Source organism: Melospiza melodia, chromosome 11, assembly GCF_035770615.1.
Source record: "Melospiza melodia melodia isolate bMelMel2 chromosome 11, bMelMel2.pri, whole genome shotgun sequence".
Taxonomy (NCBI): Eukaryota; Metazoa; Chordata; class Aves; order Passeriformes; family Passerellidae; genus Melospiza; species Melospiza melodia.
The window spans coordinates 8746405-8764057 of NC_086204.1; the positions used below are offsets into that span (position 1 = coordinate 8746405).

At 38.7% G+C, this 17653-nt stretch overlaps 1 protein-coding gene across 1 annotated transcript in view; it reads left to right on the plus strand.

The window, feature by feature from the left end:
- The window catches only part of CDC73 (cell division cycle 73), a 101839-nt gene extending 85624 nt beyond the window's left edge, over positions 1–16215 (plus strand). Inside the window, exons 13-17 of the mRNA XM_063165513.1 lie at positions 301–388; positions 8718–8879; positions 10644–10744; positions 13849–13990; positions 14809–16215. Coding sequence (XP_063021583.1) covers positions 301–388; positions 8718–8879; positions 10644–10744; positions 13849–13990; positions 14809–14845 — 530 coding nt within the window. The 3' untranslated portion in view covers positions 14846–16215. The remainder of the gene's footprint in view (positions 1–300; positions 389–8717; positions 8880–10643; positions 10745–13848; positions 13991–14808) is intronic.
- The last annotated feature ends 1438 nt before the right edge of the window (positions 16216–17653 follow it).

Below are 17653 nucleotides of genomic sequence, written 5' to 3' on the forward strand. Positions count from 1 at the left end.
AATATATAGCATGTATTCTGTGTAGCATAATAGCATTCCATTGTGCTAAATATGGGTCCCACACATGTTGAGAGACTTGTGATACAGGGATCTGCTTTCTTGGTGAATGAAAACCTTGACTTCAGAAAAGCTTTACTACTGTTTTCCTTTACTATTTTTCCATGACTGGGACCTTTTAAGCAAGAGTTTTGTTGTGTACAGTTCCTGTAATGAAAAAAAAGGGGGAGGGGAGGAAACAACAACCAGAACACAGCAAAAAAAAACCCCTCCAGGCAAATTCTAACTTTATTGTCTCTACAGGATCTCGAACTCCCATAATCATTATTCCAGCAGCCACGACCTCTTTAATAACAATGCTTAATGCAAAGGACCTTCTGCAAGATCTGAAGTAAGTAGCTGATTAGAACATACTGTATAACAGTTTGTTTTCAGATAGAAAATTATACTAACACCTCATTAGTGATTAAGCAAGAGGGTTTATTTACTCTCTTGTGACAAGCTAGTTTTACAGACTTGAGTATAAAAGAAATTAATTCCTCTTGACTAGTAGGAAAAAAAGCAAAAACCTAATACAGAGTTTTGGCTCAGCTGTGACCTGTGGGCAGATTTAGGAAATTTTTGCAGTTGAAATGTGTGCAGTGCTTTTCTTTGATGTAACATCTGTGCAGCCATGTGCAAGTGAAACCCTTCTATGGAAGAAGGCTGAGAGAAGCTGACCAAGGGAGCTTCTGGAGCTCAGAAATAATTTTGGGAAAGGACCTCCGTTATTGTAAAGCAGAAGGTGACCAGGTGGGCTGTATCAGCCAAGCATCCCAGCTAGTTGTGCAAACAAGAAATTTTTTCTGAAGTTCACATATTGTCATTAAGTATTGATGCAAATGCATCCAGGGAAATTTCATTGAGTTACTAAAACTTGTTTATCACATCACACATCTGATTCCAAGATTTAATTCATTATGGTGAACGAATCTTGCTGCTTGTCCAACAGATCATGGTTTTAGACTTGCCTATCAGTAAATATCAGGTAATTTTTGGGAACAGTCTTTTTCACAGAGAAAAGTTTTTTTCACTTTTCACAGTGAGAAAGACTTTTTCACTGTTGTAGGTTCTCTGCAATGGTATATCCAAAAAATGGAGGGATCATCTTTCTGCCACCTCCAACACTCATCTTTCATGATACTGTTTCACTGCTTTTCATCCAAACCAGGTGGTGGTACAGCTTCTGCTGGAGTTGCCCTAGAATTGTTTAAAGTGTACTCTGAGATACCAGGTACTTTCTGATCCACAGTTCCAGTTCTGTCTTAGTGCCACAGGCATCAAAGGTCCAGTGAGCGAACTGGGCTCTCAGTGTCTCTTCTGAAATACTTTCAGGGCAGGCTGGCTTTTAACATTGCAGTTCAATGTGCAAGCTGTCACACCACTGATCCAATTGGATTGACAGGCGGTGTTGTTTATGTGAGTTTTTAATATTTAGGAAAAAAATTAGCCCTGGCTTTAAAAAAAAAGCCCTGGATTTTCCAGCTGTATAATTTGTGACTTCCTGGCACAGGTGTACCCAGAAAGGAATAAAGCCCCTGCTGGCCAAATGCCAGCGCACTCATGAAAATCATCTACTCCGCTTCCTCTGCTGTAATTGGAGCAGAGGAGGGGAAAATAACCAGGTAAAATAAAGCTCATGGGGTTGAGATAAGGATTAGGAGAAAATGCTTTAGGGGTAAAACAGGCTCAAAACTGTAAAGGGTGTAAAGAAAACTTTATTAACAGAATTAAAAGGAGAATTATAAGAACTAAAATAAGCCTTTGGATCACCTTTCCTCCCCCCCAGCCTCTTTCTATTTCCCACCTACAACTTAAAGAGACAAAACATGGGATTTGGAGTCAGTTTACCACTTCTAAAAAGGAATCTTTCTTCAGTTCACTTAGGAAGAGGAGTCTGTCCTGCCGTGCCACAGGAAACAGTTTCTTGTGGTTTTAATTTTCACGAGCAGCAGCCAGCCCGGAAATCTGCAATTCTGAACTCCCTCCCACACTTTGTCAGTCTTCTCACAGCTGCCTCCGTGGGTCACTGCCTTATAGGGTGCCAGTTTTTAAGGATGAGCTGTTCTAATATAGAAGCAAAGGTTCTCTTCTTCTGTCTCTTAAAGCAAAGGTTCTCTTTCTCTGTTCAAGTCAGATCACATCTTCTTTCAACATCTGTATACTCCAGTTCTCTTCTGAGCTGCAGATGAATGCTGCATCTCCCCCTATGCTTTATGAGTTACAGGGAAATAGTCTGGTGCATTATATTCTCACCTTGGCTTGCAAAAGGTTTGCAGCTCCTAAACTAGAGCATCTCTTCTCCTTCTTTGCTCTGGGCTTTGGCCCCTCCTTCGTGCCGTCACCTTTCCTTTGTTCTTCGGGAGAAGATTGGCGTCCATGGATTATATTTGTTCCCAGACTGAATTTTTCAGCACTGAAAAGGTTAATTTCTCGCGGGCCCTGCCTCGGGGCCATGGCTCTCTGTGTTCCGGGCCGACCCGGTGCCCAGCCCCGGCTCCGGTGCCCAGCCCCGGCTCCGCGGGGATTCCCGGCTGCAGAAATCTCGGGGAAGGGGAGGGGGACACGACGGCTTCTCTCTTCTCTAGAAAGCAGGAAGTAACAAAGAGCTTTCTGTGGGTTTTTTTTATTTTTAAATATGATTTATAGAGGCGTGTCCAGCTTCTCTAATTGGCTTAGCAGTGTGTCAGTCTCAGAGCCAGCTAGCTGCTGTTTCTGTCAGCTGTGAAGGAAGCTGTGATGTCTGTCATGGGGAAAGTCACTTCTCTAGCTGACCCTTTTCCCTTCTCACCAAAAATTCAATTAAGGCAAACCCAGGACAATTGGTCTGTCATGTCTAAGTGCATCTGTGCCAGGAGTCAGAGTTTTCAGCAGTCAACTTGCCAAGGCCTGTCCCAGGAGGATGCTCGCATTTAGAGTGCAGGAACATGATCCAGAACAACTGAAAGGGAGGGTTCAAAGGATGCCACTGCACAGTTAGCCTGTGTGAAACAGAAAGGGAGAAGCAAGGTATGTTAATGAATGAGAAGTGCAATAGCAGAATTCAGAAGAGTAAAATATTAATTTAGCCATGACAGGTCTAGCACTCTTCTGGAAAATATGCCACCTGGCCTGTATTTGTTTGCATTCAGATTTATGGAAGCACTTTGTTCAGGAATGGCTTCAGGGTTTGTTTTTGCTGTTAAGTTATGCAGAATGTAGAACTAGCCTTGATGTGGAGCGTGATTGATAGATATGTGATGGTTTTCCAAGGAAAGAAGACTTAGCTAATTTCTGCCTCCAAGTCAGCACCTTCTTTAACTCCTTCCCCACTTGCAGCTAAATTTGACAGAAGAGCAGAGATTTTTCATTGCCACAAGTTTTGGGATAAAGAAATATTGTCCAGGTAGAAAAGACACCTAAATGAATCTTCCCTCCGTTACCCTTGCTGAGGAAGATGCAGGTAGATTTGCATTTCTTGTATTTCTAGAGATAGTCAGCCTGCTTGTATTTGCCATCAGAGGGGATTGGCGATACTGCAGAAGGAGGAGAGATTTTTGGAGCTGGAAGGGTAAGAGCCATTGTAGGGGAGACTGTGAAGAAATGTAGCAGAAGCCTGGGAGGATGATGCCCCTGTCGTGGCTGGGATATGGATATCTATGAGTCCGTGAAATGTGTCGTCATAAAGAATGAGAATTTGGGTTTCATAAATCAACTTCTGTAATTCTGTCCATTTAAATGTTTCTTAAAACAAAATAAGGGAAAAAATCAACTGAAATAAAGATCAAAAACAGAGAAGAAAACTTACAATCATAGCTGGGAATCTGTCTTTTAGGATACTTTTTCTCTGCAATCCTGAATTATTTTTTTTTTAAAGGAACTGGACTGCAATACATTCTTTGGATATGAGGAAAATTATTTGTAGTGTAATTGTCAGATATTTTAGGTTGGTGGTTGTAAAACAAACAGGAGATTCTTCATCCAGTTCTGTGGTAGGACTTAAATTGAATTGCCAAGAACTGAGAGTAACTTATTAATTATACCAAGATTTTTACTAAGCCTATTTATAGCTCTCTAGTATATTAGTTTTTCATGCCAAATTGGCTGACATTTGTATGATGCTTAGCATCTTACTTTATCACTTATGTTAGGCTCTCTTTTAAGGTAGAGAGTATGGAAAGCAGGAAAACTATCATATGTAGAAGGAAATACATATGACAAACCCAAAGCATAGCACTAGTTTAAGGTATCTAATATATGTATTCAATATATTTGTTGCAAATTAGATTTTGAAGGGAGACATTTCTGTATGTGATTGTAATATATACAATTCACCTGATAAATAATATGCAAATATTCTTGCTAAATTTTTTTGAAAGGTTACATTTCTAAGGAGCCAAGTACAACATAAAGAGTTTCTAAAATAGTAAAAGGTAAAATTTAATTTAAAATCAGAACTGCAATGTATTCTGTATGTTGTGACACTTCTTTAAAATATTTTATATTATACTTTTTATTCTTACTATCTGAATGTAACACTGGGTATCACAGTTACTGTGTGAAATTGTGACTCAGTATTTGAGAATACCTGGAGTCAGGCTTTTCAGAGACAACACTTCTGCTTTGCATGGAGCCAAAGTGAGCAGAAATTCCATCAGGCAGATGAGAATGACTACATGGAGGTGATGTATTTTTATTATGACTATGCTCTTGCTTGTGATACATTTAACCATATGTAGCCAGGCAACTCACTGGAGATTTATCCAGCTTTGATACCAACTGAAGTATCTGGGATAGATTCAGGCATGATGTAGTGTAAAAAAGCTTTGTTCTCTTGCAAAAATAGGTGTCCAAAGCTTTAGATACTGTAATTTAACAGAAGTACTGAGAGGGTGGTAGAAATAAGCCTTCAGTTCTGAACACAATCAAATGTGTATTGCCATGATGTCAGTTGCTGGTAAGTTGCCTTATTCTCCTTTTATGCATTTTTCAGTGTGCTTGAGCTGGGAGCCAGACGGTGCTGATCTGACCTCAGTGAAAGTGTTTCCAAGGCACTGCTGCCAGTGGGTGTGAGTTTAGAGCCAGGGCAGGAGTAGCTCAGGCAGTTCAGTGCATGGTGTCCTAGCAGTTACCTCCCACACCTGGTGGTGTTCACTTGCTTGCCTGCCACCTTAGGAAAGGGACCTGCTGCCTTTACAAAGTGAGAGTGCACCATTCTTCATGTGGATAATGATTTGGCAATTAACAGCGAGGGCTAATAATTTCCTACCTCACTAGGGGCATAAAAGTGCATTCTAAATAGATATGGATTTTTTTTTTTTTTAATAGGGAATAGTAATCTGGAGAAGCAGCAAGAAACTGTAAGCTCCTGCACACTCAGGTTTCAGAACCCATTTCCGATGTTTAAAAAGCTGTCAAGTACAAATGTGTTGTTAAGCCACTGGCTATAGTATTATGTAGTAATATTATAAATAATCTCCAAGAGAAGATGGGATTTTTGGTGTTTAGTAGTCAGTTTTCTTATGCTTATGGGTTGTGATGACCTAGGCCATAAATATATTTATAATCATCCAGTAATTTCTATTGATTCTCAGTTCTTGAGCACATGACTTTTGCTGTGCTTATTGAGTCGATGATTCCCGGAAATGCAGGCACAGATTCCATAAACTTTTTGTAAGCTGTCCTTTATTCCTGTACTCTCTGTTTATCTGGATGTAAGTGCTTGCTTCAATGCTTGCTTTGTGGCACTTGCCTTCTCTGCTGTGCCATTTGAATCTGCTCATTGATAGTTTATCCTTAACAAGATATCTTTGTGTTGTGGCCTAGAGAATTGCACTCAAAAATTCACATTTTTTCCCAGGAAATACAACTGAAGCCATTGTCTAGAAGGGACATAACTGAAGCACAAGTGAATGGTGCCTCAATGGCTGTAACACAGTTTCTAGCTGAAATGGGCAGAAACTGCCAAAAAACTGGTGTTGAAATGAATTCTTAAACACAGAAACATTTAAAGCAGTAAATGTGAGAAGACTCAAGAGTGGTGAAGTTGTTACTCTGTGGCACAGCAATATTGCCTGTACTCTCATGTGGCAGGGCTGCTTTGCTTTCCTGTTTCCATTTAAAATGTGTTTGCTTCTTCACATTTACAAATTAAATTTAAAATGTGACCTTTTAGTTCCTGGTTCAGATGAATGCTTGATTATCATTGTAATGTGTGTAGGGCTGTTTGGTTTTTATTTACATATTCTCTAAGAGTTTCTTCTTGTTTAACATAGGGGATGGAGGATAACAAAATTCTTCTCAAGCTGCCCAGCATTTGGAGTGACCCTGGCTTTTCCTATAAACACTGCCAGTTGGATAAAAGGTGTTTGAGGGCTTGTTTCTCTAATTTTTTAAAAAATTTATCTTCATTCTTTGCAGCCCAGATTGCTTTAGTTCTAATGGGTGATGAGAAGAAGAAACTCGTTAGTAGTTTTCTACTAACAAAACTCATTAGTAGTTTTTTTAAAAGCTGAAGGACCACAAAGTAAATCCTCAGTTTAGGTTCCAGAGTTTCCTATCAGTTATTGTTGGTAAAGCAAAGCCTGTGACACTCTGGCAGGACAGGCCATTAGGAGTGCTCATGGTGAAGGTGCACCTCACTTTGGAGTTTTTAAATTAGCAAATTAATGAGAAATACTTAAATTCTGGTGTCACATTGGGTGGTTTTTTCCAGCACAGAACTCAACTGAATGCCTCTGTGTAGTGTGCAATTGTATGTGTCAGTCTATTGTGATGGATAAAATGTATGTAAGTATTAACTGTTTGCTAATTACTTCAGCTATTAGGCAAATTATTATCTTAACTTCTAAAGAAATACATTTTAGGTGGCCAATGTGTAGTTTTCTGACAGTGTCCTGTACAGCTTTTTTCTTTGTATTTCCTGTAGAATGATGGTGTTTCACCTGTACTAGACAGACAAGCATAATTTAATTTATAGCGGCTCATTTAGTACCTGTAATGCTTTCTCTGTATTTCCAGTTCTAGTCAGCTTTAATGCACCATTCCTAGTTATTAGCAGGTGTTGGGCTTTTTAAAATTTCTCAGTGCAGTTGTATCAATGGAATGCATTTGGATACACATTTCAGAAATTGCTTGTGACTTTGTTTCTGAAACGCTGTTAAACACGAGGAGTAAGAGGGGATATAATCTGTTAATTCACATTGGGAAAATAAAACAGTTCTGCTTGGAGGTTTGTTGACAGTTTTCACCTGCTGCCTTAAGACATGTTTGTTTTTCTTCCCCCTCCCCCCCGCCATTTTCTCATTGAATATCTAGTGAAAACAAGTGTTTTCAAGTTGACTGAATAATGAACTTTTCTTCATATTTAATCTTGTATTCTTTTTTCCTGTTTATCCAACAATAGGAAGTACAGTGTGCCTGTTAAAGTGCACATTCAAATTTGGTTTTTAGTATTCAAATAGAAATAAATTGAAGAGAACAAATAGAAATGCTGCAAAAAATGTAGGAAACTGCTCAAAAGCACTATGTGCACTGTAATGAAGAGAAATGTTACCAGCTATATACTGTGCTTTTAAAACGTACCACAAATCCTCCTGCTAACTACTGCAGTTAAGGGATACAGAGTTTTATTTTCATCAGGAGCTTTGGCAATGAAATGTCAGGAGCAGACAGGGCTGTAGTGCAGCTGGGTGGTTCTGAATAGAATATCAGAGCACAGGCCTGAACTCTGTTCTTGTGCTGGCCTGGAAGGTGCTGCTGGTCACATCAGCTTCCCTTGCCGTGATACACTTCCAGTTCTGTGAAAGGCAGGACTCTGTTAACTTTCTTTTTTTACTCTATCTCAAAATCCACTGAGGTTTATCAATAAGAAGGCCCACATTGCTCTCACATTTATGATGCCAGTTTTGAGACCTGTTCTGGGTATTTTATTATCACCATAAAGAGGAGAGCCTTGAAATGGGATTGAAGTTGTTTTTTAAGGTGAGGGGGCTGAAAGATTAAGGATCTGTAATTAATTGGAGGAAGGAAAGCTGTGTCACATCTTAGCATTTATTTTTGTCATATGGAGGTGATATATGACATGAGGGTTGCATTATCTGGACTTTACAAGCACTTATTCCATCACAGAATCTAGTAAGAAAAAACTCCAAAAAAACTGTAGTGTCATGCATCATAGGGCATGATGAATAATTGCAATGTAAAATCACCATCCTCCAAAAAAATAAAACCTCACTCAAAACCATTTTGGAACAAAAATCCTAGCTTTCTTGAGAAAATTCTAACTGGCAGTAATTCTGATGGCTCCATGAGCTCTTAAAATTTGCTCCTGAAAGCAACTGGTTTAATACCCAGGTTACCCTTGGTGACCAAATAGAAGAGTTGTGGTCAGTTTGCAGGTTGTCGTCTGGCTCCTCTTCTGCAAATGTATTATGTAAGGCCCCAAATGTCTAAGAACAGGTCAGGCTGTATTTTTGAGGCACAGAGAACCTTTTAGTGTGGGTGTTTTTGTCATGAGTGCTTCTGAAATACTATTCTTACATTTTTTTGATGTTCTGAATGAGTAGTGGTGGAGACTTGGAATTGAGGTGTCTTCAGTGGCTGCTGTCACTAATGCCAAGCTCAGATAAAGCTGTTACTTTTCCTGCTGATTCCATCAAGTAAATTGCCCTTGTCTACTGAGGGGTTTGTTATTCCCTAAGGTTTGTACCATCAGATGAGAAGAAGAAGCAGGGCTGTCAGCGGGAGAATGAGACTCTAATACAGAGGAGGAAGGACCAGATGCAGCCGGGGGGAACCACAGTCAGCGTCACCGTCCCTTACCGGGTCGTAGACCAGCCTCTGAAACTCATGCCACAGGACTGGTAAGAACATTTCTCCTTTAAAACATTTCTTACCCCAGACAGTGCAGAATTTGGAGGGGAATAATAAAATATTCTGCAATCTACTGAAAAAGTACAGATAAAAGAGTCCTCAATTTATTTACTGTAAAAGAGTCTTCAGCTGAAAATAATATGAAACTAAATTAATCTAAAGATCTTCAAAAGTTGCAACGCTTGATTTTAACAGTGTAGCAGCACAGTTAATATTATTGGGTTTGCCAGAAATGTTCCAGACATTGCAATAGAAATGTTGATATTATTGTTCTGGTTTGTGGTGTAACGTGCAAGTCATTGAACCATAATACACAAGAAAACCCCTTCCCTCCTGTCTGCTTTTTGAGGGAGAGTCTGTTGGGTAGATGCTTTTGCAGGCCATCAGCATCTGACATTCCATCTTTTTTAATAGTTATAGAAAGGAAATACATCAGACAGTAAAGACTGAACTGTGATTCCAGTACTGGAACTATTGGAATTTTACTTCTGAAGGAAGAGCACTAGTTACAGAAGGGGAATCGTAGATAGTTTTTGATTTTATGAAAAAGCTGTAAATGGATTATTGGCTCTGTAGCACATTTTTCAAGGCTATTAAAAAGTAGCTCCCTTTGAACAGAACAACTCTGGAGAAGTTTTTATTGTTGTTTGACATCTTTTTGTTATGTGATGACATGCATTATGCAGCATTTTTACTTCTTTCTGACAAGTGAGAAGATCTGGGATGTGGACAATGACATATTTGGTGGTTTTGTCATTTCCAAATAAGATTTTAATGGAGAGGAATACTTTGAAAATATTCTGTTCCTAAATCAATTTTTCTCTGTATTTAGAATTTGAATTAATCAGAAATCACTGGATTTAGAATTCTAAATATTAAATAGCACTTAAAATGTTTAATGATCAAACCTTTAAGGACCATCTAAACTACTTTCAAAAGTACTTCTGACCAAAGACATGGAGTGATGTATGGTTTTTTTATCTTGATTTTACCCATGGAAGCCACACTAAAACCTGCAAAAAAATAACCCCAGACCACAAAACTTCATCTTGATTATTCTTTTTCATTTGGAATTTAGTGGATTTAATGATAGATTAAATTTAGGGATTAGATTAGAGAGATAATTATTTGTTGTGGTAGGTAAGAACTGTGGTTGGATGATGTAAATGTTCAAGAGAAAGATAGACCATATGTGAGGAGCTCATTTATTCTCTAAGGTGGAGTTTTTAAAATTTCACTAATGCAGAAGTTTAATCTTAATCACAAATTTATTTTCTCAGACCACAGGTGATGGTTGTATATTCTTAAAATAGTTGAAATTTCACTTAGCAGAAATTTAGCAGCTGTTGCTTCTCATTAATTTTCAGCCTGGAAGTCAGCTGTGCTGATAATAAAGGCTTTTAAATCTGCACAGCTCAGTTTCAAGTGCCATTTGCAGAAGATTGTCTCTGAAAATGTTGGAGCACTTTTCAAAAGCAAATTAATGATGACCACAAATAAACACTGCCTTCTAAAAATTGTAACCTGAGCTACCTTCTGCAAAGGGTCAGGGCTGAAAGCCCAGAGGAATCACAGGAATGATTTTTTTTCTTTACAAGAGGAAAAGCAGTTGTGCTGGAGGTGTGGTTGTTCAGTGTGCTCTCTTGCTCTGTAAAAGGAGCAGTTCTGCTAGGGCACAGTGCCTGCTCAGGACAGCAGTGAGTGACGTGTCCCAGGCCATGCCCATGCCATGTCCACCCCTCTGTGTGTTCCAGGGACCGTGTGGTGGCCGTGTTTGTCCAGGGCCCTGCATGGCAGTTCAAGGGCTGGCCTTGGCTCCTGCCGGACGGATCTCCTGTTGATATCTTTGCAAAAAGTAAGGAATTTACTTTGTTCCTTGGTTTGGGGTTTGTTGTTGTGTTTGGGGTTTCTCGTAGATGTTTATGTTCATGACAGAGTGCTGCCAAAGTGCTTCAGGTGGCTGAGCAGCCTTTGGGGCTCCTCATGATGGCAAATATTCCCATGCCCTTTGAGGTTGTTCTGCTCTGATCTGTGCAAGCTCATGGAAAGAACTGTCAGCTGCAAGAGTCACAAATAGCTGGTGTACAAATCTGCTTTCCAGTCTTCTAATGCATGGTGAACAGACAATGTGTGTTCCTGCAATTCATAGCTGACAGGTTTACAGGCTGGCTGCACATTCTAGTGCTATTCTGAAGAGAGGATTAATCACCTAGTGAACCACTAAGAAAGCATTGAAAATATGATCTGGTGTCCAACAAAAACTTCAGAGTTTTAAAAAGTTGAAGTTTCCAGTGAACTAGATGTTAGCTTTGTATAGATCAGAACAGGTTTTTTGGGTTCCCACAACTGTGGTGCTTTGAGGCACTTCTCTGGCACAGTTCACCCATCTGACAGAGAGGTGGGCCATAGTATCTCAGGAGTCTGTCATCTTCTCTGTTGCTTCTGTTTGGAGTTGCCTTAGAAAACAGACCTTTTGATGGTCTTCTGTGCTTTCAGATATAGACATAACAAACACACACACACACACTCACACAAAAAAAAAACCCCAACCAAACAGGCAACAGACCCAAACCCACCTTAGTTCAGTTGTAGCATCTAGCAGTCAGTGTGATGAGGAAGCAGGTTTGTTCAGGTTTTGTGTGTACCCCGCTTTGCTGTGTGATGTAGAATCTGGAATGACAAAGCCACTTTGATGACCAGCAAGGAAAAAACTCAAGGGTGGGACAGAGAGCTAAGGATGGGTCTGTGAACAAGAGAATAGAATGAGTCAGTTAAAGGGGGGATAGAGGAAGAGCAGAGAAAGAGAAAAAGAGCCTTAAAGTCATTGTGAAAGTAAAACTATGCCACAGGAGAGAGTTTAACAGAAGAGATTAATGAAAGAAGGAAATAGCACTTCAAAATAAAGATACTGAGAAAAAGGCAATTGTGAAAAGCAAAGCCAAGAAAAATGCAGTGAAATATTGAAGGTCTAGCTAGCAGTTACATGCTGCTTCCTATTAATTTTATCATTTTTATATATACATGTATGGAGGGCCATAGGAATTGCTCTGACTTGCTTTGACATTCCTGGTCTCAACATGCCAAAAGATCACAATCACAGCCTGCACAGTTCAAGGTGCAGGTGTACAAATTCATACATTTTTCAAGTGAAAGAGGGATATCTGGTCTTAATTCATATGTTGAAATGGATCTTCAATTTAGAAATGCATTCCATTCCTTCAAAGCATGGTGTTTTTAAAATATTTTCCTGATAAAGTGTATTTCTAGATCTTTCCCCAATTATGTTACTGATCCTTTAGATGAAAACAGGTGAATGGAGTACAGACAGCATCAGTCCAGTTTTATGTATCTATTTTTATCTGAAGCTATTATTTTGCCATACTTTTAGTGTTCAGTAAGTGAACTGAATGTTCACTTCACAAATGTGGTTTCTGGGATTTGCAGCTGTCCGTTGTTTCATCTGCAGTTTCATTTCTTCTCTGTCTGGGTCGGTTGTCGTTACCAAGTATTGAAGGCTGTCACTTGGAAAACAAGCAGGTAGCTTACCAGAAGGAACTCCTCAATAAAATAAGGAGTACTGGGCCAGAGCCTGCCTAACTGGTTTTATTGGAGCAATTGCTTTGTCCCAGAACATTTCATTAGCTAAAACTCTAAAACTGTGCTCCTTAGTTTTCCTTATGCAGGGTGTCCTGACTATTTCATGTTCATGTACCAAACCAGCCTAATTTCACATTTACAAGTGAATGTTTGTGATGAAGTTTTGAATGCTGTCAGTTTCATGGACAAATATTTCATTTTGACTACCATTTTAAAGGTGTTCCTCCCAGAGCACAGCAGGGAGCTTTAATAGTGATTTGTTTCAGGTTCAGAAGTGGATCCTCTTGTGTTTAATAACATTTAACTGGAATGCAGAGACTGTCAGATATTGATGGAGTTTTCTGTAAATGCATGGCCCTGGTGTATCTTCATTTGTTTTTTCTGAAGTTATATGAATACATGCAATATATATATTGCTATGTGTGTATACATATATATATATATGTATTCTTAATCACAAAGCCTGGAAATTTATCTGTCAGAGATACAATCAGATGATCATTTCTTTAGTTTGTCAACAAAAAAAAAATGCTAATTTCACATAGCAGCCTTCTAGAAAGTTCCCAAATGGATCTGGAAAAGAGAACTGATTTTGTGGAAGACAAAATTAAGAGTGTGGTATCTGAAGAAGATACAAGCATGGCATTAAAAAGAACTAGTTTCCACAAGACTGATGGCTTGTTTTACTTTTCCAGTACCACTAAAATCATCAGATTGGCTCACCAGATAGGAATGGTACAAGGCTTAAATACCTTGGTTTTAATGCTCACTGTGTAAATGCTGAGGCTTTACCTAATTCACATGTGACAGTACTTCCCAAGAGAAAAATAACAGTTAATATTTTACCATTTTTTAAATGAGTACTAGACATGGGGAAATTGGCAGTTACTGAATTTCTCAGAATGCTTTATGCAGCATTTGGGGGTTACACTGGCATTATACTATCAATCTTCTACAGATTCTTTTAGGAGATAGCCAGGCTTCCTACTCATAGGTCTCAGAAATATCTTTTTGATTATTATTTAATTCTTTGACAGCTCAGAGATTTTCAGAAAGAACTTTTTTGTTTCTCAAAGAGAATGTACTTGAATTGGCAGTGTGTTTCTGCTATTCCCTTGGAATCTGTGCATCTAAAAGCAGGGGCTGCCCTTTCCCTTCACCCTGGAATAGCCTGGGAGCCATTGAGCTCTATATTTAACTGTGCCCTTCAGTGAGTAGTTGACTTCTTTGGATTATGGGCTTGATAATTTTGCTCTCAGGCTTCATTCTGAAAAAGGAGGAGCGGGCTGGGAATTTTCTTTGACCAATAAAGAAACACTAAAGTCCTCATGTTTGTACCAAATGCTGTCTTGTTTGCTGTAGTTAAAGCTTTTCATCTCAAGTACGATGAAGTGCGCCTGGATCCCAACGTGCAGAAATGGGACGTGACAGTGTTAGAGCTCAGCTACCACAAAAGACACTTGGACAGGCCTGTGTTCCTACGCTTCTGGGAAACCTTGGACAGGTATGGTTCCTGCTGGAAGTCCTTGGTCTTCATGCTTGTATGCTTTAGGTGGGAATTAAAAGTTCTGGCAGCCAGGGAATTGTTTACAACTTGGATATCTGAACAATGATTTAGCTTGGAAATACTGCTTGTTTTGATTTTCCCTGATGATACAGTTAATGAAATGTAGTGGTATGTGTTTACAGACTGTAAGTAACAATCTCCAAAATGTGGATTTAAAGGAAGGGTAGTTACCATTAATCATTGGTTAGTCCATGATTCCCCACCTCCTGACTCTGATTCTCTGGGTCAGAACCCTGCTGAAGGGGAAGTTCACTGCAATACCTTGTTCAGGTTGTAGAGAAGGAACTTTATTATCATGAAGCAGTTGAAGAAATATTGAGGGAGGGGAGAAGCCCATGCGTTTCATCAGTGTTTAATTTTTTCATGTTGATTCATAGTGAACTGCTTGAATGATTGAGTGAAAAAGAAAAATCCAGTGGGAATTGTCAAAATAATTTCAATAATCAAACTTTCCATGGCTTTCTGTTTAAAAGTCTCAGGTGAACAATATACCTGAACTCCCAGATGAACTAGTAGTCTTTCAATGTTAGAGGTCATGCAATGCCTTGGACAGCTGAGTTTTCTTTGAGGCAGGGCTGTAGCCAGCTGTTGCTTAGTAGGAGAAATCCTGCACACAACACGTTGCATCTCTTTGGCAACTTTCTAATTCCCTAACAATTCTCTTTTAACAATGCCTGGGCGTTTTATTCCTGCAAGTAAAATTCCTATAAATGCCACAAGGGTAGTAATGCTGTCTTCTGTTAATTTTTTTTCAGGTATATGGTAAAGCACAAATCTCACTTGAGATTCTAAATCCTTCAGCTGCCATTTATTTCCTGAAGTATGGATTGAAAAAAATGGAAGGGGCTCCAGTTTGGAGACCAGAGCTCGCACTATATATGTCAAGAACTTTACAAATGAGGAAGGGTCACAGTTTAAACTTTTTATAAAATCTTATTTGGATGATTCATGCTATGGCAGGTTGATACCTGTTAATCAGAAGCAAAGGGGTTTTGCTTAAAACTATTTTTTTAATGTTGTTAGCCTTCTAGTCTGCAATCCAAATTGTATATTTTGATAGCAGCAGTTTCTTCTCTGTTTTGTTAAATTAGCCACATTTTTAAAGACTGTGTTTTGTTCCCCAGTAGAGGATAGCTGGATGTCCACGGCGGGTTCCCCGTGTGCGTGTGCACGGGTGGGTGTAAATACAAGTGTGCCTGTGTCTATAGATATAGTGTACAAAAAAGTTATAGACACAATGATGCACACCTAGGTGTTTCCAGGCTTTCTAAACCACTTAGCTTCTGAGCTTAGTTTGGGATTTCTTTGCTTACTGTTTCACTTACTGAAAATATTTTGTTGTGAATGATATTACATTTTAGTCAATAGGACTTGCGAACTGAGCAAAGTGAAAGTTGTTTTCGATAAATCAAAATGTCAAGCTGTATATGTATATTCTGTCAGTCTTTGTTGAAAAAGGGAAGATCAAAAATCTATTAACTCTTTTTTTGGATTTGTAATGTCCCAGTTTACTAAATCTTGAAAATTTATTATAGGCATACTGTTGAGTCATGGTAACTCTAAATTGCCATTCTCCACACACATCTCTTTCTTTAAACTGAAAGTATGCATGTGTACATTCCCATCTAGCAAATATCTTTGCATATGAATCTAAATGTTACCTAGATTAAATGATGAATAGAGGAGGAGAGAGTTGGATTCTTTTTTTTTCCTGGAACAGCCACCACAAGGAATGAATAATTTTAACTTCTTTGTATTTATACCTCTAATACGATTTTCTCATGATAAAAGTAGCCCAGACTGTCAACAGGAGTTGTAATTTTCTGAGCTAGGTGGCTAATATGGCCTCTCAAGAGTCCTGCATTGGAATGGAAAATCAGCCTTCTCAAATGACCAAAGAACGGATTTGCTTCATCTCCAGTGTGAGGCCAGAGGATCCTGGTATTTGTACCAACTTACAGCATCTCTGTATCTATGGAATAATGTTAAGTTGATGTTGCATACCAGTGAATGTAGAGAATGATCAAATACTGTAACACCTGCATGATTTTTTTTCTGGGATAGAAAATACATGTTTATATTCCTGTTCTTGAAGTTCCAAACCATGTTTTTTTAATATACTTTACATTTAAGGTTTGACAAAAATAAAATGTTCTACCTATCCTGTTTTGGTTTTTATTTGATGTTAACTTCATTTTTAGTAAAACCCAAAGTCATATATTCATAAGAGGTTTTTAAAACTGTCTGGCATGTGATTGTTCATATTTTTGTCAGTCATAAAAGTAGTGATGTTTAAGTCATATATCCATAAGTCTTATATACATAATAAGAAGCTTTTAAAACTGTCTTAAGTTTATGAGGACTTTGAGGTCTGACTTTTAATTGTATGTATCCATCCCTGCTATAATGAGACTGTATTTTCAAAAGGTCTAAATGGAACTGTAAAATGTCAAACCACCAGAACAACCCTCCGTGAATCCCAAGATCAGAAGCAGCTAACCCTGGGTTTTGGAATGGATTCAGCGTGGTGACTGGGAGCTACAGAACTACTGGCATGTCTCCTGTTTGTGTGGGCAGTTGGGCAGTACCCTGTTACTGTGTTTTCCCTGTACTTAAGCTTATTAGAAATGTGTCCATGTCATACCAGAGCTGGCTGGAACATTGAGTGCTTGGTTTTAACCTGTATTGCACAGAGCAAAGCTGTGATGGCTTCTTCCAACATAGCAGGTGCTACCATGTGGTAGCAACTTACAGTTCATTTCTGCTTTAAACAGTGAGGTATCATGTATGGTTTTGTAAACTTGAGCATTTCCAATTAGAAATGTCATTTTTTTTCAGACTTAATAAGTACATCATGGCCTGTGCTGTTTTAAAGAGACTTCTAGCAGTCAGCTTGAAAAGTAAATTTTGGACAAGTGTGTGCTTCACATGCAGTGTGATATGCAGACCATAGAGTGGGTTTGCAGTAGGCAAGGGACACTTATCTTTTCTGTATCCTGTACTTCATTGTGCTTTCAGTGCAGGTGTAATTCCAGATCCAGTGCAGGAGGTGGCTTGATTTAGATGGAGATTTATGTATTTATTGGCAGTTAACTCCTCTGAAATTACTGAAGTTACATGGCTATGAAATGGGCAGAAGAGCAATATCCATGAAATCTGTATGACCTGTGTTTGTTTTTATGGGTTGAGGACAGACCTTTAACATCTTAGAATTTTGTACTGGCAAGCAGTTTGTGACCCAAGTTATACAATATGTATTTGTGAAGGAGCTGGCACCTGATTGTGCATATTTTTGTCAGTCATAAAAGTAGTGATGTTTATAAAATGAGCCATTTTGCAATCAGATTCCTGCTGACATTATTGGAAGTTTAATTAGGTTGTCAGAATAGCATTCCTGCTGCCTTCATAAATAACTGCACATAGATTATGAAACTACTTGGACTTAAAAATTTAGCCTTACAGCAGCATTTTGCAACACAGCTGGAATTTTAGACATTTAGGTTATGCTTAATTTGTCTGCACGTTAATGTAGAGTAATAAAGAAAAGTGATATTAAGAAGTGGGGAAGCTGGAGGAGCAGACATCTGTTTTACTGAGCTG